At 40.5% G+C, this 20,817-nt stretch overlaps 1 protein-coding gene across 1 annotated transcript; it reads right to left on the bottom strand.

Moving 5' to 3' along the window:
• Window positions 1-2,730: 2,730 nt before the first annotated feature.
• Window positions 2,731-7,202, bottom strand: LOC126456723 (protein POLR1D-like). Its single transcript, XM_050092462.1, has 2 exons — window positions 7,059-7,202; window positions 2,731-3,548 (listed from the first exon to the last, which is right to left on the bottom strand). The coding sequence occupies exons 1-2, from the start codon at window positions 7,082-7,084 to the stop codon at window positions 3,128-3,130; spliced, it is 447 nt and encodes a 148-aa protein (XP_049948419.1). The 5' UTR covers window positions 7,085-7,202; the 3' UTR covers window positions 2,731-3,127.
• Window positions 7,203-20,817: the final 13,615 nt, after the last annotated feature.

The raw sequence follows: 20,817 nt of genomic DNA, 5'->3' as shown, positions 1-20,817 counted from the left end.
AGTGGTGTAGGTGACAGGAACTGTGGTCGTAAACTACAGCAAGTCCCTACCTATGACCTTCTACATCTACATCTACATTTATACTCCGCAAGCCACCCAACGGTGTGTGGCAGAGGGCACTTTACGTGCCACTGTCATTACCTCCCTTTCCTGTTCCGGTCGCGGGAAGAACGACTGTCTGAAAGCCTCCGTGCTACCTTCTAAGGTAGTGGTGCAGGGAGAAGCAATTTAAATAATCAACGAGGTTCATCATGCACCAGGTTGTTGCATCTTACCAATGTAGACAATGTGCCTCTTGATGCTTCCCAATTTGCTGCTGCCAATGTGATACACTGACTCACAGTCACATCTCAGCTGGTGTGTAGCACAGATCATCACACAAAGTGGTAGTTATAATTCTGATGAGGTACCAATACTTACTAAACTACAAAATGATCCGATTAATATGGATTTTGCTCACATTTAGTCTCTTGTCACTTAGATTCATAATGAATTGGTTGGAAAAACAACTTTGTTTCCAAAGAAATTTTGCACCATTTGCCATCAAGAGACTCAGCCAGTGATAGTGGCAGAGGAAATCCAGGTACCAATACTTACTAAACTCCAAAATGATCCGATTAATATGGATTTTGCTCACATTTAGTCTCTCGTCACTTAGATTCATAACGAATTGGTTGGAAAAACAACTTTGTTTCCAAAGAAAGTCTGCACCATTTTCCATCAAGAGACTCAGTTAGTGATAGTGGCAGAGGAAATCTGCAGTATAATTTCTTCTCAGCCATAGTCAATGCAGGAGATATGTTCAGGAGCAGTTCATGAGGGAAAACTATAGACTATTACAAAACAGTCATACCAATTACCACTTACATGTAGCTAATCATGCATCCTGTAACACAGCTCAGTTACTGGTTTGGAATATAATATAGTTACCTAAATCATTCTTTGATGTTGCTTTTCTTCTCTCTGCTGCCACAAACCATCATAGTTCCAAAACTTGTGTGTGCCAAAAATCACTATCAATGCAGAGCCTATTATTTTACACTTATTTCTATTATTGTCTTGTTCAATATCCTCCTCCATGTGATCACTATCTTTGATATCAATTACTTCACCCACTGTCTTGCCCAAAAAGGCCAAGAAAATGTTGAACTGGCTAAGTCATAATTTCTGACTTGGGTGTTGGAGAACATGAAACTAATTGAAAATACCAAAAAAAGAATTAACCAAGTATATAAAGTTTCACAGCAACTACTAATGTAACAGCTACTGTGGCTGGTCTGAGATATAAGAGGCATGTTTTTTTACGTAAGTACCATTTTGAAATTAAAAAAAGACATGCTAAGATATCTCAATAATTTTATTTTTACATGAAAGCCTGTACCTTAATCTACTTTTCTACATAATTTCCGTCAATATTGAGGCACTTGTCATAACATTATACCAGTTTTTGAATACCCTCCTCATAGAAGTCTGCCGCCTGACTTGTTAACCACTGCATCACCACTGTTTTGACTTCATCATCGTCTTAGATGCTGACCGCCCAGGTGCAGGAACAGATGGTAGTCACTGGGCGCAAGAGAAAAGATGTGATGAGATCTTTGGTCTGATTTGCCACATGCAGACGGGCATTGTCTTGCAGCAAAAAGATGCTCTTGCTCAACTTCCATGGACTGTTGCTTTGCTTCTGGTATGACGTAAGCCACCCATGTTTCATTGCCCGTAACAATTTGGCTTAAGAAATGATCACCGTCATTGTGGTACCGCTCAAGGAAAGTCAATGCACTGTCTAAATGTTTGGTTTTGTGCACATCCGTCAACATTTTCAGTACCCAATGTGCGCACAATTTTCGGAAATTCAAGTGCTCGGTCACAGTGCCATACAAAACACTATTAGAAACATTAGGAAAGTCATCCTGCAAGGAGGAAATCAAAAAGCATCTGTTTTCTCTCACCTTATTGTCCACTTCCTGCACCAAACTTTCATTAATGACTGAAGGACGCCCACTCCATTGTTCATCATGCACATTTGTGCGGCCATCTTTAAATGCTCTCACCCACTTTCTTACCATTCCATCACTCATAATGTTTTCTCTCGAAACTGCACAGATCTCATGATGAATATCGATTGCTTTTAGGCCTTTAGCACTAAGAAATCTTGTAACAGCCCTTACTTCACAGTCACGGGACTCACGATTATCGGAGGCATCTTAAACACTCAGTACACAACGTAAACAAGGAAGAGTCAGACTAATGGCATCAGTGCGTAGATTAAGGTACAGGCTTTCATGTAAAAATAAAATTATTGAGATATCTTAGCACATCGTTTTTTAATTTCAAAACAGTACTTACTTAAAAAACATGCCTTGTATCTTGTTTGGATGTCATGTATGTGTGTGAACTTACATAACAAAAAGAACTACAGTTTAAAAGCTTGTTGAATTTGTGTGCTGTTGTGTGCGTTTCAGCATCACACATTAGTCAGCTATAGATGAGGGACTGCTATTCCTCATTTTCATTAATTGTTTTTATAATTACAGTGACATTATGTTAATGATGATGTGACATGTATTCGAACAAAATTCAGGACACACAACCCTGTCAGACACATATTCTGAAACGTATACAGTGAATTACAGCTGGCATGTCTTTTTGCTCTGTAATGTTGTTGTGGATACTGTTAATAAACTTAGACCATTGTCTTTTGAAATGAATGTGTTGTCTTTGTCATGCTTCAGTTTATAAATTAATGTAATTACTACCACAACAAAACATATTCTTTAAATACAGTTTTACATCAGGTGCTGCTAACAACGACAAAGAAAAAAATCAGGTTCTTTGGACAGTCTGTTGCTAGAATTACATCAACTATAAGTTTGTGGAAAGTAAAGAAACACACTTACTTACACCAGTGTATTATCAATATTTGATGCAGTGATAGGAACAACTATTACAACACTGATTACGTAACTGTATCCTGTACTGCAAAAGGTCATTAAAATTATGTTATTTTTCTATTTTGTACAACAAGAATGACGTGATGAATCAACAGATGTGTTTGTATACTGTACTAATGCACATGAATGTCAGCATTACTATAGTTAAGATAATATAGTTAGGCTACGTAAAACTAATAACTTTTATTTTTGATTGTTTTACTGTCACTTCTAAGATCAACGACTTCCTTTTCTTTATTCTTGCATCTCTGCACAAATAGTTTGTTCACTTTCCCACTTTTGGTATGCTTTAGGTCACTTTTAGAATCTGAACCACGGCAGTCACTGACTTTTGGATATGTTGACTGTTTTTGTGCTACTGTCTGCTGCTGGGTAGAATGCTGTAATTCTTCCTTTGCATAGTCATAATGAGCCTTCCTATTTTGCATTTTTTTTGTTTTAAGTTTGTTCGCATGCATAATATTAATCACAGTGTTGTTGAGAAATGTCTTGTTCATTTGTCTTAATGGACACTTTTGCCATCCCAGGGCACCAGCTATTGATGCCCTTTCGGCAGCTCGTTTGGCTTCTTTCAGGAGTTCTTCTTCAGCAAGTCTGCAATATAAGAAAATACAAATTTCCATGACATTTTAAAATTGAATCTTCATCCAACTCTACAAAATTCAATTGTAAACAAAATGTAATCCACAGACATCCACCTAATGCACATAAATGTCTACACTATGCACTCTGATCTTTTCTCTGGTTCTTGGACCAAGCGGACTCAGTGGGCTTTGCTGAAAAGATGCAACTTATTGAGACAAAGAATGGAAAAAACATGCTGATGGTGCCCAAATTTTACTGTAGCCCTAGATGCCTTCAAAACATATTACACACAGGCAAATTATGTGCAAAAATGTCAAGTACAAGGTTCTCTCTTTCTTTCTTCAAGAATACAAAAGAAGCAGTAAAACAGTTTGTATATCTGGCAATTTTAATATTTCATAATAAGACTCCAGAGTAGCATGGAGAGCTGCATCAAACCAGTCTCAGGACTGAAGACCACAACAACAACAACAACAACATGAAAAGGATAGATGGCTACCCACAGCAATCGGGATGGAGGTAGTGAGCGTAGGTGCGTATTCGTATGTTTTGCTTGTTTGTGTGAATGTGTGTATGCTTCTCTTTTATGATGAAAGTTTTGGCCGAATGCTTATATGTAATGGTCTTTTCATTGTGCCCGTCTACAACTCAACGCATCTTTACAGTGAATAGCAGTCTATCCTTTTCATATTCCAACCCAGACTTTCAGTTTGTTTAAATCAGATTTAATCATTTCAAATGAGACACACACAAATTTATTGCAGTTACAAAGCTTTGATTTTTGAAAAACGTGTTAAAAACAACAGTCCAGCTGTTCTATTCAGCACGACTGAGACCAGCTGCAAATTTGTTAAATTCAAAGGTTACATTAAAAATTGTGGACACGCACAGGTGCCAGTCAATAAAATCTTTTGTTTCATTCTTGTAACCACTTTTGAGAGTCTATGCAAATCTTCAGATAGCTATGTTTAGGTTTCTTATACAGTGCATGTTTTCGGTGACATTTCATCTGGTGCTTTGCTATGTAGGAAATTTTTAGGCCTACAAGGTTAGTGTTACAGGCTGATGTATCAGCAGCTTGTAACAAAATATGTATGTTGCAGAGATATGACTAGTATTTCAGAGTGGTAGGGGCTGTCCCATCATATTCCTGCCTTCAACATAAAAACCATAATTGACTGATTCAGGAGAGGAGCAAATAATATTCAACATTCTAGTGAGACAGCACACTTATGCTACATGATTGAAATGCAAACCTAATAAATGAAAAAAGTCATATGAAAATGGCATCAGAGTATAAATCACACAATGTGAAGTGCATGAGTAACTGTGACATCTTTACAAATCAAACCTTTGTCCTGCCTCACCACACATATAAGACTTATAAGTTTGAAGAATGGCAGAAAGTACAATCTAACTTCTGCACCATTTCAGTGCAATAATGCGTTCACTGTAAATAAGTTTTATAGTAGTTCTATTATATGTTTATTACCTTAGAAATAAAAAAAACTTATTTTATGTTAAATTCAGTGCATTAGTGTTTGTAAAATGATTATTACATATAGTGTTCATTAAAAAAATGACGATCATTCCACTTGGGACCTGTGGAATGATACATTAGCTTATTTGTTAGATTTGTAAACATTTGTCATGTATTATTGTTTTTCTGACATGTTACACATCCTGGAGGACCTCCTCACTTCATATCAATTGAAATGAAAGTAAATCTAATATGAATGTGTAATGAATACAGGCCACCAGCATATGCACCCATATCAATACAGTTTGGCATGAAATCTCCAAACTATTTCACCACTTTCAGATTTATACAATAACCAATCATTTTCTCTCAAAACTACACCTGAATAACGGAGATGTGTACTGTGTACAGTGGTAACGTTATGATACTGGCAAAGCATGTGTGTTTCAGGTAATTTGAGGTTTCTTTTTTAAGGACAATGACCCCTAAATTACTGTACAAAACTTAACAGCCACATTGGGTCACACTGAAAGAGTTTCAGGTATCCAGCACAGCTGCATAGGAATAGTACATTATCTTATAACCAAGTATAATAACATCATCAGATGTAGAAGTAACTCCATGTGTGCCTCAGGTAAGAGGGTTGGAACCATTTCTGTTCATGTTGTATATTAATGACCTTCCAGACAATATTAACAGTAACCTCAGGCTTCTTGCAGATGATGCACTTACCTATAATAAAGTACTATATGAAGGAAGCTGCGTAAGTATTCAGTCAGATTTTAATAAGATTTCGAAGTGGTGCACAGATTAGCAGCATGCTTATATGCTCAAAAATGTAAAATTGTGCATATCACAAAACGGAAAACATAGTATCCTATGACCATAATATCAACAAGTTACTGTTGGACTCAGTCAATTCACAAATTACCTCGGGCGTAACACTTTGTAGGGATCTGAAATACAATCATCACATAGGTTCAGTTGTAGGTAAATCAGGTGGTAAACTTCAGTTTATTGGTAGAATACTGGGGAAGTGCAATCAATCTACAAAGGAGATTGCTTACAAATCACTTTTGCGTCCGGTGCTAGAATATTACTCAAGTGCATGGGACCCATGGCAAACAGCACTAACATTGAATATTGAACAAATAGAGAGATGGGCAGCACGAAAGTTCACGTTTGTTTGATCCGTGGGAGATTGTCAGAGATGCTGAACTGGCGGATTCTTGAAGATTGACAAAATATCCCAAGAAAGTCTACTAACAAGGTTTAAGCATCGGCTTTTAATGATGACTGTAGGAATACAATACAATCCCCCAAATAGTGCTCACATAGGGACCGTGAGGACAAGATTAGAATAATTACAGCACACACAGTCATTCAGTCATTCCTCCCGCGCTCCATGCGTGAATGGAAACTAGCACAAAGGGACGTAACCACTGCAACGAATTTTACGGTGGTTTGATGAATATAGTTGCAGACTGATGAACGGGATGATACTTTGCAATACGGTATCAAACCGAATTCCTCTGAAAAGAAAATTTCAAACAATTTACTTTCTTAAAAAACGCGTCTGGCACGCCAACATTCTATGGACATCCATCATTTCTCCTGCCAGTATTCAAATTCTGATAACTCCACTGAACAAGTATATAATCTCTAAACTCTGAGTCCGATTTACTCAGATTTCTAAATAATGTTTATTTAAATGTACTGACGGCTCCACAAAAATCATGAATCCAAACAATTCCTTCCAACACACGACATGCTGCCGCATCTCATCATAATGAATGTAAATGGGTTTTACGCCTGACGTTCCATATACACACTTCACAAATGTGTCTGTACAACGAATATTTCCTACATTTTCTGAATTACACAATTAATTGTAAAACTGATCCCGATAAAGCAAGATTGTCGGAAATATTTCAGGTACGGAAGTTTAAATAATGTCACAGGTTACATCAACAAAAAGAATATTTCTACTTTGATTCCTGCCAGTGCTCACGGACATTAATATTTTGAAGGTAACGTACTCGTCCAGACTCTTATCGGTGGACATTTCCAATGGTGTGTTTCCATAAATAACAGTGTCACAAGTTCCTTTAGAGTCACACGCTTATCCTGCAGTTTGTTTACGTTTCGCTCCTTCAAACGATACTAGTAGTAGTACTCGTCACTGTGCACTTTCACGACTATCGATAGCGTTGTCGACACTATCGATAAAAATGCTGACGTATACGGCGGGCCACACGCGATGATCTGTATACTCTGATATCTACGCATATGTTTGTGCTTGGAATAAATCGCCGGAAATCACGTACGTCCACATGACACAATTTCAGTCTGCTGCTGGCCCGCACCTGTCGGTCTGGGAAAGAAGTTTCAGCGGCAAGCGAGTACCCATTCACAAAGGATATTTCGCTTCAGGACACTAACCAGTTACACAGGAAATTCCGCTGTTATCTGTGTTCGCGGCTAGCATTAAACAAGAACAATCTAAATGGCCTAGGAAATGGCTCTTCAAGCGGCTGCAGTTTTCACATATTAATTTATTTCATAAGCTACACGGCGAATCTGACGACCATTGCGAAATGACACGGAGAAAATCGTTAAGCTGATGTTGAAGCAAGAAACGATGAAAGAAAACTCTACTTATTCGGATAAGTTGACAAAATATACGTGTATAAACAGTTCACAGAGTGTCGGAAACCAAAAAAAGTGTGAAAGCAGCGTAAATTAGTGCACAACAATGTCTGTGATGTGTTATCTACGATAAATTACGAAAACTCCAAAAGTAAACAAAGTGCTTTTGCATCATCAAGAAGTAGTTTGCTTAGTAATTCCTGTAAAATAAATAACGATAGCTACAAGAAAGTTTTAAGGGAACATGAACTTTTGAACAAACCTTATCAACAGAAAGGTGATACAGGCTCTAAGTTCAGAAGTAAGGCAAACAGTGACGGTGAGAAATTGAGCATGCGTCTTTTGCACGAAGCAACGGGGCGAATGAAAAAGACAATATCAACAAAAATGTAGAACAGTGCAAACTCGAAAGTAGTGTATTATTTTTAACGGACAGTCCCGGCAAAAATATGGCGAGACTTTTCAAAGAAAACAAAAAATACCACGAAATAGGTATAGTAAAGCCAGGAGCAACAACGAAAAACATTATCGGTATCGACTTACACGATAAAATGTCGGGAAACAATGACTACGTCGTGTGTATAGCGGGTGCAAATGATATTGCAAATAACTGCCTAATGGAACCAAAAAAGTACCCGGAACGCAATAAACAACGAAATACAATAGTTGCAACGTTACCACACAGATGTGATCTAATGTATCACTCGTGTGTCAACAAATAGATACGAAAAACTAACATTAAAATAAAACAAATGTATTCTTTGTTTGGAAAATGTAGCGTGTGTCGAGAACACAAAATGAGATTGATGACAACACACTTCAGGGCCAAACCGTGTAAGAAAAAGACATGGGCATACCCAGGCGCCCACCTTGGGGAATTCCAGATTGACCACATAGCAATGAGCTGGACAAATGCTAAAGAGATCATGAACACAAAGGTCAGGAAGAACACAAGAATAGAATCGGATCACTATCTTACAGAAGTTAAGTGCCTTTGGATTCCAAACAGGGACAGCCTGCCACAGACGACAAATTAAGACACAATCGATCCATACATCTACATCTACATCTATACTCCGCGAGCCACCTTACGGTGTGTGGCGGAGGGTACTTATTGTACCACTATCTGATCCCCCCTTCCCTGTTCCATTCACGAATTGTGCGTGGGAAGAACGACTGCTTGTAAGTCTCCGTATTTGCTCTAATTTCTCGGATCTTTTCGTTGTGATCATTACGCGAGATATATGTGGGCGGTAGTAATATGTTGCCCATCTCTTCCCGGAATGTGCTCTCTCGTAATTTCGATAATAAACCTCTCCATATTGCGTAACGCCTTTCTTGAAGTGTCCGCCACTGGAGCTTGTTCAGCATCTCCGTAACGCTCTCGCGCTGACTAAATGTCCCCATGACGAATCGCGCTGCTTTTCGCTGGATCATGTCTATCTCTTCTATTAATCCAACCTGGTAAGGGTCCCATACTGATGAGCAATACTCAAGAATCGGACGAACAAGCGTTTTGTAAGCTACTTCTTTCGTCGATGAGTCACATTTTCTTAGAATTCTTCCTATGAATCTCAACCTGGCGCCTGCTTTTCCCACTATTTGTTTTATGTGATCATTCCACTTCAGATCTCTCCGGATAGTAACTCCTAAGTATTTTACGGTCGTTACCGCTTCCAATGATTTACCACCTATGGCATAATCGTACTGGAATGGATTTCTGCCCCTATGTATGCGCATTATATTACATTTATCTACGTTTAGGGAAAGCTGCCAGCTGTCGCACCATGCATTAATCCTCTGCAGGTCCTCCTGGAGTACGTACGAGTCTTCTGATGTTGCTACTTTCTTGTAGACAACCGTGTCATCTGCAAATAGCCTCACGGAGCTACCGATGTTATCAACTAAGTCATTTATGTATATTGTAAACAATAAAGGTCCTATCACGCTTCCCTGCGGTACTCCCGAAATTACCTCTACATCTGCAGATTTTGAACCGTTAAGAATGACATGTTGTGTTCTTTCTTCTAGGAAATCCTGAATCCAATCACAAACCTGGTCCGATATTCCGTAAGCTCGTATTTTTTTCACTAAACGTAAGTGCGGAACCGTATCAAATGCCTTCCTGAAGTCCAGGAATACGGCATCAATCTGCTCGCCAGTGTCTACGGCACTGTGAATTTCTTGGGCAAATAGGGCGAGCTGAGTTTCACATGATCTCTGTTTGCGGAATCCATGTTGGTTATGATGAAGGAGATTTGTATTATCTAAGAACGTCATAATACGAGAACACAAAACATGTTCCATTATTCTACAACAGATTGACGTAAGCGAAATAGGCCTATAATTATTCGCATCTGATTTATGACCCTTCTTGAAAATGGGAACGACCTGCGCTTTCTTCCAGTCGCTAGGTACTTTACGTTCTTCCAGCGATCTACGATAAATTGCTGATAGGAAGGGGGCAAGTTCTTTAGCATAATCACTGTAGAATCTTAAGGGTATCTCGTCTGGTCCGGATGCTTTTCCGCTACTAAGTGATAGCAGTTGTTTTTCAATTCCGATATCGTTTATTTCAATATTTTCCATTTTGGCGTCCGTGCGACTGCTGAAGTCAGGGACCGTGTTACGATTTTCCGCAGTGAAACAGTTTCGGAACACTGAATTCAGTATTTCTGCCTTTCTTCGGTCGTCCTCTGTTTCGGTGCCATCGTGGTCAACGAGTAACTGAATAGGGGATTTAGATCCGCTTACCGATTTTACATATGACCAAAACTTTTTAGGGTTCTTGTTTAGATTGTTTGCCAATGTTTTATGTTCGAATTCGTTGAATGCTTATCTCATTGCTCTCTTTACGCTCTTTTTCGCTTCGTTCAGCTTTTCCTTATCAGCTATGATTCGACTACTCTTAAACCTATGATGAAGCTTTCTTTGTTTCTGTAGTACCTTTCGTACATGATTGTTATACCACGGTGGATCTTTCCCCTCGCTTTGGACCTTAGTCGGTACGAACTTATCTAAGGCGTACTGGACGATGTTTCTGAATTTTTTCCATTTTTGTTCCACATCCTCTTCCTCAGAAATGAACGTTTGATGGTGGTCACTCAGATATTCTGCGATTTGTGCCCTATCACTCTTGTTAAGCAAATATATTTTCCTTCCTTTCTTGGCGTTTCTTATTACACCTGTAGTCATTGATGCAACCACTGACTTATGATCACTGATACCCTCTTCTACATTCACGGAGTCGAAAAGTTCCGGTCTATTTGTTGCTATGAGGTCTAAAACGTTAGCTTCACGAGTTGGTTCTCTAACTATCTGCTCGAAGTAATTCTCGGACAAGGCAGTCAGGATAATGTCACAAGAGCCTCTGTCCCTGGCTCCAGTTCTGATTGTGTGACTATCCCATTCTATACCTGGTAGATTGAAGTCTCCCCCTATTACAATAGTATGATCACGAAACTTCTCCACGACGTTCTGCAGGTTCTCTCTGAGGCGCTCAACTACTACGGTTGCTGATGCAGGTGGTCTATAGAAGCATCCGACTATCATATCTGACCCACCTTTGATACTTAACTTAACCCAGATTATTTCACATTCGCATTCGCTAATAACTTCACTGGATATTATTGAATTCTTTACTGCTATAAATACTCCTCCACCATTGGCGTTTATCCTATCCTTGCGGTATATATTCCATTCTGTGTCTAGGATTTCGTTACTGTTCACTTCCGGTTTTAACCAACTTTCCGTTCCTAATACTATATGCGCACTATTTCCTTCAATAAGAGATACTAATTCAGGAACCTTGCCCTGGATACTCCTGCAGTTTACCAATATTACGTTAACTTTTCCTGTTTTTGGTCTCTGAGGACGGACGTTCTTTATCAACGATGATAATGTCCTCTCTGGTAAGCCGTCAGGTATTTTATCGTTTCGCCCAAGGGGGGGTCCCTCTAACCTAAAAAACCCCCGTGTGCACGCCACACGTACTCTGCTACCCTAGTAGCTGCTTCCGGTGTGTAGTGCACGCCTGACCTGTCTAGGGGGGTCCTACAGTTCTCCACCCAATAACGGAGGTCGATGAATTTGCAACCATTATAGTCGCAGAGTCGTCTGAGCCTCTGGTTTAGACCCTCCACACGGCTCCAAACCAGAGGACCGCGATCGACTCTGGGCACTATGCTGCAGATATTAAGCTCAGCTTGCACTCCGCGTGCGATGCTGGTTGTCTTCACCAAATCGGCCAGCCGCCGGAAGGAACCAAGGATGGCCTCAGAACCCAAGCGGCAGGCGTCATTCGTTCCGACATGTGCTACTATCTGCAGCCGGTCACACCCAGTGCGTTCAATAGCTGCCGGAAGGGCCTCCTCCACATTACGGACGAGACCCTCCGGCAAGCACATCGAGTGCACACTGGCATTCTTCCCCGACCTACCCGCTATTTTCCTGAGGGGCTCCATAACCCGCCTAACGTTGGAGCTCCCTATAACTAATAGGCCCGCCCTCTGTGACTGTCGGGACCTTGCCGGAGAATCGGCCACTGGCTCAACAGGCGAGGCATCCTGTGGTGGCTCGGAAACGATGTCATCACCACTAGGAAGCACCCCGTACCTGTTGGAAAGGGGTAAGGCAGCTGCCACGCGGCCAGATCCCACCTTCGCCTTTCGGCCAGGCACGCGCGAGCCCACCACTGTCCGCCATTCACCCTGGAGTGATGGCTGACCGGTAAGATGCTCACTGCCGGAAGACGCAGCGACATCAGGGGTTCCATGTGATTCCAAGGCCACCGAAGTAGGCATAGGTCCCACCACAGTTGCCCCAACGCCACTACGAGCCGACGCCTGCGCCTCGAGCTCGATGAGCCTAACAGACAAAGCCTCCACCTGCTCCCGAAGAGTGGCCAATTCTCCTTGCGTCCGCTCACAACAACCACAGTCCCTACACATGACTATGTTTACCCTACTCTATACGGTGACAAATTCCCAAGATAATCTTCTGATGAGCTACTCTGATAATCAAGAAACACTCACTGAAATACGAGACGCGAAAACTACGCTAGGTTTTCCCAGAAAAACTATTTAAAAGCTAAGCGCAGCAAATAAGTACAAAAACGCTTTATACAAACAGTACTCGCTGCTGCTGGTGCTCTCGCTCTGGCTGTCACAAGACAACTGCTGATTCAAGTGACTAGTGGCTAACGGCCGCGAAACAAACAAAAGACGGTTTTAGGGCGCTTTCTGTTCTAAACGATCAAGAAAACACTAAGAAATCTAACACGAAAACTACGTAAAGTTTTATCAAGAACTGTTAGTTACTATGCAGAGCAGATAAACACAAATAGAATCCCTTCCTTAGTGGAAGGTCGTAAACAAAATGCAAAATAAACGCTTTATACAAACAGTACTCGCTGCTGCTGGTGCTCTCGCTCTGGCTGTCACAAGACAACTGCTGATTCAAGTGACTAGGGGCTAACGGCCGCGAAACAAACAAAAAAACGGTTTTAGGGCGCTTTCTGTTCTAAACGATCAAGAAAACACTAAGAAATCTAACACGAAAACTACGTAAAGTTTTATCAAGAACTGTTAGTTACTATGCAGAGCAGATAAACACAAATAGAATCCCTTCCTTAGGGGAAGGTCGTAAACAAAATGCAAAATAAACGCTTTATACAAACAGTACTCGCTGCTGCTGGTGCTCTCGCTCTGGCTGTCACAAGACAGGAAGGAATTGAATCATTCAATGAATGGGACGACATGAAGCGAAATATGGCGAAACAGGCTGAGCTATGGGGAAAGGAAGAAAAGAAACTGAAGCACCAGTGGTGGAACAAGGAAAGTGAGGAAGCGGTAGAGACTCGCAGGAAACCCTAGAGAGACTGGAGCAGCATGAAGGACGCAGAAAAATGGGAAGTTTTCTTAGGAGCAAGAAAGGAAGTAGCCCGAACAATAAGATGGACCAGAAGACAAAAGATGAAGCAGGAACTGGACGAGATTGAGACCAACTTCAGGAAAAACAACAGCAGACACTTTTTCGGGAAATTCAATAAGAGTCTGATTTGATACAAGGTTAGAGAACTGTTTATAAGAGATAAGAAAGGGGAGCTGGCTGACAGTGTGCGAAGGAGAACTGTCGGATTTTTGCAGAATACTTTCACGACCTGCTGATCTGTGAACCACCTGAAGAAGAGCTGGAATTGGGGACTGACGCAGAAGAGAGAGAGCCACGCCCTCCAACCAGGGATGAAGTCTCACGTGCCATAAGCAATATGAAGAATAATAAGGCAACTGGAGAAGATGGTATAGCAGCCGAGATGATAAAGTGGGGAGGCAACAAAGCAATAGACAACATGACCAACATAATTCACCAGATCTGGAGAACAGAGAAGTTGCCAGAAGAATGGAAGAATGCAATTGTAGTACCAATACACAAGAAGGGGGGCAAGAGAGATGCAAACAACTACCGAGGAATATCGCTACTAGAGGTCGGATACAAGGTGCTGTCAAAACTATTGCTCAGGAGAGTAGAAGAACAGGTAGAAAGTACAGTTGGCGTCTACCAAGCGGGATTCAGGAAGGGAAGAGGTTGTGTAGAACAGATATTTATCCTGAAGCAACTGACAGAACATAGGGCCTTAAAAAACAAAGAGACAGTAATAACCTTTGTGGACTTCACAAAGGCATATGACTCCATCGACAGACATTGTTAGGATCCTGAAGAACAGAGGACTTGATGGAACTACACGTGAACTCATAAAAGAAATTCTGACATACACAAATGCAAGGGTGAGATTCAGAGGAGCACTGTCAGAAGAATTTGAGATCAAGACTGATGTTAAACAGGGAGATGGATTGTCACCATTGTTGTTCAATATAGCACTGGATGAAATGATCAGGTGGAGCGCAATAAACGAGGAAATGTGAATACCAAAGACCCATGTGGGGGACAAAAAGGACAACAGGGCTCAAGTGGACTGCCTAGCCTTTGCAGGTGACATAGCAATAGTAAGTGAGATGGAAGAAGACGCAGACACACAACTCGACAACTTAAGTAAGGTAGCCAGAAAGATGGGACTGAGGATCGCCTATAACAAGACAAAGTCATTAAACACCACTGCAGACTGCGAAACACTGGAAGGCACTGTGCAAATGGTGGACAAATTTAAATACCTGGGAGAATTTATAACAGGAAGGAACAGGAGCAAGGAGGGAATAACGGAGAGGATAAAGAAGATGAGGTCAGCCTTTTGCATGACGAGAGAGGTATACAATAAAAAGAATATATCCACAGAGGCAAAGATAAGCCACTACAAGGCAACAGTGAGGAATGCAGTATTATATGCTGCTGAGACGATGACACTAGGAAGAAATGGGGCAGAGCAACTAGAGAAAGAAGAGAGGAAGATACTGAGAAAAATATTAGGTCCCAAAAGAGGTGGAGAGAGGTGGATGCGAAGACCTAGGGAAGAATTGTACCGGAACATACATGGAGAGCTGCATCAAACCAGTCTCAGGACTGAAGACCACAACAACAACAATGAGAACAATATCCGGGGAAATCAGACTCAAAAGGGCAGGGTTTGCTGGGCATGTAGTTAGGATGAATATGGACAGAATGACGAAGAGAGTGTGGGAAACAACAGGGAGGACAAGATGAAAGACAGGAACCAAGTGGATTGTTGAACTTCGGGAGGACTGGTTGGAATTGGGGATCAAGGTCGAAGGAAAGGAAAATTGGAGGAACAAATATACATCGACAAATATGCCGGAGACCAATGACAGAGAAGAATACAGGAAAAGATTAGAATGTCACCAGTGGGGCCGCCAGGAGAAACGGAAACTGAAGATCTCGGAAGAAGAGTGGGAGAGGAGAAGAGAAAGAATGAAGAGGTTCTGGGAGAAGAAGAGAAAAATGCAGTCCACGAAGGGGCTACCCGTGGTCCTACAGAGGCCGTAATGCAAGAAGAAGAAGAAGAAGAAGAAAATGTAGCGTCCTTGATATAGGCAAATTGGACAGATGTCAGCATACAAAACACGGAATGCATCTAAATTACGAAGGAAAAAACTTTGTGTGTAAAATGATAAATGAAATCATTGCGAGCAGGGAGAGAGCGAACAGCAAAATTCAGTGTACCGGTATGGGACCAGTCTCAGCAGCAGGAGAAGCAGCATCGTCAAAATCAGCAGAATCATCAGTGATAGGACCAACAGCTGAAACATCAACACATGCAGCAGAAACTGTTGCCCATCCTACATGCAACAGAAAGCAAATCCAACGTTTTTTTTATTTTCAGCCACTCATCCCCTTAACAAGACAAGAACTTCACCACCATGTCGTCTAAAGGAGCAGTCAGCATTGGAAAATCCATGAAATGTTCATATACTGAGGAAGAGGAAAGCAGCAGTTCCATCCCATCTCAACGATGTTTTGTTGAAGGGCTAGAGCAAAACCACAAAAGATAATTACAAGTGTAGTGTTTTTACATATTAATGTGCAGTCTCTTAAAAACAAACTTAATGAACTTCAGTATTGGCCGGAAAACTTAAACTGCACTGTTATTTCAATAAATGAACACTGGCTTAACAATGAGGAACTAAAATTAAGTGTACCATTTGGATATGAATTGGCAACCAGCTACTGTAGAACAAGTTTTAAACATGGTGGTGTATCTGTATATGTTAAAAATAGTGTGAATCTAAACTATGAAGTTATAGCTGTAAGTGGACTATGCATAGAAGTAAAATTTGAAGCTCCAGCCATAATGTTGCCAAACCAGGAAATTATAACAGGTTCAGTATACCGCCCCCCCAAAACACAATGAAGACCTGTTAAGTTATCTTGTTCCATTTTTTCTACACCTCCGTGATGCTCCCCCATGGGTCAAACAAACCCGTTGCCATTTGAGCTGACCTTCTTGTATACGCTCAATATTCCCTGTTGGTCCTATATGGCATGAGTCTTGCAAACTCCAACTCAGTTGTAGGATGGGTTGTACGAGTGTCTTGCAAGTAATATGCTTTGTAGACAGATTGAATTCTCCTAGTATTCTAGTGATGCAGGAAAGACTGTCACCTTCTTTACCTACAACTGAGGACAACATGTGATCGTCCCATTTCATATCAATAAAAACTGACACACTCAGGTATTTGAATGAGTTGACCAATTACAATTGTGACTCACTGAGATTGCAAGCTTATGACACTAAATATTTTGGTTCTGTGGAGTGTACAATATTTCTTTATGTTTAAAGTAAGTCGCCAATCTCTGCACCACTTTGAAATCTTATCAAGATCTTACTGAATATTTGTGCCTCTTATAGTAAGATAGTACTTCATGACAGATAACTGTACCATCTGAGGTTGCTATTAATATTGTTTGGCAAGTAAGTAATATACAGCATGAATAGCAAGGGTTCCAGCAAACTGCTCTGGGTCACACCTGAAGTCTTCTGCATCTATCGACTCTCTATTCAAGGATTGCAAGCTGTGCTATTCATATGAAGAAATCCTCATTTCAGTCCCAAATCTCACTTGTTTCCCTATATGGTCGTACTTTTCGATAGTAAGTGTAGGTGTGGTATTGCGTCAAACGCTTTTCGGAAATCAAAAAATACTGCAGCTGCTTGACTGCCTTGATCTATGTGTGAATAGCGATATCTATGCTGGCTAGTCATTCTGCTCTAAATACCCCATTACGTTTGAATTCAAAATATATTCTAAGGTCCTACAACAAATGGATGTGAAGGAGATAGTACAACAGCTCTGTGAATGACTTCTGCTACCCTATTTGTACATAGGTGTGATTTGTGCTTTCTTCCAAGAAATGGGCACATTATTCGGTTCGAGAGATCTTTGGTATATTGTGAGTAAGAGATGGGTTAACTTTCTGCCAAATTTTGTATAGAATCTGAAAGATATTCTGCCAGAACCCTGAATCTTTGTTCAATTTTTCATCAGTTTCTTAACAGCAGTGACACTAACATCTGTATCACTCTTCTTTGTAGTTCACGAGAATTACATGGGGGTAATACTTCCGCATTATCGTTTGTGAAGGAAAATAGAGCTAAGAATTTCTGCTTTTGCTTCGGTGTCCATAATTTCAGTTCCTGTTTCTTCTATGAGTGTCTGAGTAGTAGGGCACTGTAGGTTCTGTCGGAAAACGCTGACTCAGTACCTGTCAGCACTTTTTTTCCAGTGTCATATTACAACAGAGACAGTTACACATCACACATCACTGACAGCAGCATCAGCACTTCCTTAACTCCAAGGCCATATCAGGAAACATATGCCAAGGTCAAGGAAGGGAGAAGGGAGGGGAGGAGAGGGGGCCCCAACTATCCTGCTCCACATGCTCCTATAGTCTGCATGAAGCACCCCCTGCCAAGAGTGCCCCTACTCTGTAGCCAATGATGTGCAAGCTCAGCTCTCCACCCCTTGAGGATCTGGTTCTATAATAATATCATCATTTGCTGTCCAGAAAGAAGTCTGCCAGAAGCAGTGATAGCTGGAAAGATGTCTGTCGATATGTATTATGTTAACCCATCTCTAATTACTATTATTATTGTGTGTGCTTCACTATATTCAGTGTTTTGCTATAATTGTTACAAACATTCAGCAGCAGCTGCAGCCCACAAGATTTCTGGTGTTAGTAGAGTATTCCGTAGCATGAGCAGAGCAGCTGCAATGAACACCTGATCCAGGGTTGAATGAAGACATTCAGATATTTCCACGATCACAGCTCACAGACCTGGTGTCATCTGACCATGCCATAGCACAATCACAGCAGCCAAAAAAAAAGTGTTACTGTATTTGTTAACACATAGAATATAACTGTAGGTCGTTCTAAATGTGTAAATGTAAGTAAGGCATCTGACAGTGACTTTGAAATAGATATATCAAGGTATAAAATGGACAATTTGCCAGTGCTAAAGTGCAATATTCATGGTCTGAGTGGGACTATAGAGATAGAGAGATGACATATGAGAATGACACATCTCATACCCCTATTGACATTCACATGTTTTATAATAAAGTGTCTATAGTGGATTTGCATGGTGAGGCACTGCTAGAATTAACCTCATTGAATACAGTTATATTTCTAAAACATCAAGTTGTCCATCATCAATCAACGCAGATAGATTATGCCATTGGCATCCATATGTGAGAGGGACATACCATGGATTTGTGCAGTATTTGCACAATAACAGTTTAAATACTGATCAAGGGAGCAATGCTTCAATGCCCATATCCTCCCCCCCCCCCCCCCACCCCCCCATACCAAAGTGTGTAAGTTTTGAGCCTGTAACTACAAAATCAGTGGAGGCTGAATTTACAGAAGGAATTCCCATGTACATAGTCGCATCTACAGACTTGAATACAACTCAGGTTAAATTCAAAACAAATAAAAACAATTATTTGATGGTTCTGTTAAGCTGAATGATAGTATGTAAATAAAAAACATGTTCTATAAAGTTGTTCTTATTTGCTTTCGCCCTTCAATAACTTCAGTGGTGAAAGGATCAACTACTAATAATACAGAAACATCAAATTAACTCGTGTTTACTATCAGAAACAATACATTTTGTTTTCAGAAAAGAGATTGCAGTATTCTTTTATTTACATAACAGTAACTGATCAATAGTACAATATTTACAGCATCAGAAATACATTATATCAGTAACAATACATTTTACAAAAAGAGATTGATTTCATGTACATGATAGCAACTGATCAACCATACAATATTTACAGCAGTAGAGATGCATTGTATTACAAGAGGAGAACAATGATTTTATTTATTTACAATATTTTCAGTGTATGGGGACTAGCAGCAGTAGGTGAAGAATCACACTATATAATCCCACATAGTGTGCAGTAGTGTATGTGATACACATAATTACATACAATTCACATGCATATACACCAACTATGACCTCATCTATATGTTACACACACACACACACACACACACACACACACACACACACACACACACACAAAAAAAAAAATCACTCAAGCAGATAGTGTGAGAACAGGAGGGTTCTGATCCCATCCACACAGATGAAGCATTTGTCACCATGATGCAAAGCGCTGGCTTTCACTTACAGTGCAATATGCACCTTACGGCCATGCGACCAAAAGGCTGCTTAGTGCACCATTTGCAGAGACTCATCTTCAGCAAAGAGAGACTCCCTATAGCCATCAATTGTGAGTGCCTGTGAGGCTGCACAATGCAGACACTTAGCCCATCTCTGTGTGACACCTGCATCTATGCAGTATGCATACATTTTCGATCTGAACTCTACAAACTCCACAATCTGTGAGCCATTTGCCTCACCTCTCATTAGACCGATAACCTTCTTGTTCTCACCCATTATGCTGTAAGGATTATCGGCTACATCTCCAAATGTGTCAGATTCCTCAGGATTGCACCTAGCTACTTTGTATAGATCACAGACTTTCATTCAATAGAGGAAACTGTCTGGAACCCTATAAAATAACTTGGCATCAGAAAAGTTTGGTTTTGCAAACTTGCAGTGGAATCGGTACCTGTTGAGTTTGGAGTGGTCCAGAACACACATATCAATGTAAACAGGCTTTGTGAACTGTGCTGAAACCTTAACCATCTCCATGGCGAATAGTACTTCATTGGAGATTGTACCCTGCTTAAAATTGGGCCTAGTGACATAATCTCTTGCACTATAACACCTATCCCAACAGTAAACTAAAAGAATATAGTGAGGGTTTCAAACATTATCCATGTTTTTGCCAGAAACTGAATATGACACATAACTGCCTGCTTGTATAAGGCATCATTCTCCTGCAAGTTGGTTAGTCAGATGTTTTTACTATAAAGGCCATAAGCATTCTACACAAGTTTTGAGAGCTTAGGCAGCTCTGTCTCATATTATTATCCTAAACATATGAGTCAAATTTATTTGTAATGGGATCCTTTGAGCATAGAACTTGATATACTACCATATACAGTACGTTTCGTTCTGTGAAAGTGGTGTGAGAGGAACTGGGTTCACCTTCACGACACGCTACAGGAACTAGTAAGCCAAATCAGCATGTACAAAAAAGGGACATTGTTCTTGGTGGTGGGCAGTCTTAAACTTCAAGAACTTGTTATCCACAGTGGGCGTTTGTA

The sequence above is a fragment of the Schistocerca serialis genome, chromosome 2 (assembly GCF_023864345.2).
Source record: "Schistocerca serialis cubense isolate TAMUIC-IGC-003099 chromosome 2, iqSchSeri2.2, whole genome shotgun sequence".
In the NCBI taxonomy this organism is placed as follows: domain Eukaryota; kingdom Metazoa; phylum Arthropoda; class Insecta; order Orthoptera; family Acrididae; genus Schistocerca; species Schistocerca serialis.
Note: the sequence above shows the minus strand (reverse complement) of the source record. Positions and strands in the feature narration are given on the sequence as shown.

What these genes read in the sequence shown, in the direction of transcription:
- LOC126456723 (XM_050092462.1), bottom strand. Translation starts at nt 7,084, where the DNA reads ATGTCCACCGATAAGAGTCTGGACGA. An exon ending in ACCGATAAGAGTCTGGACGA is followed by an intron (nt 3,549 to 7,058) that starts GTACGTTACCTT and finishes CTTATATTGCAG; the next exon opens with ACTTGCTGAAGAAGAACTCC.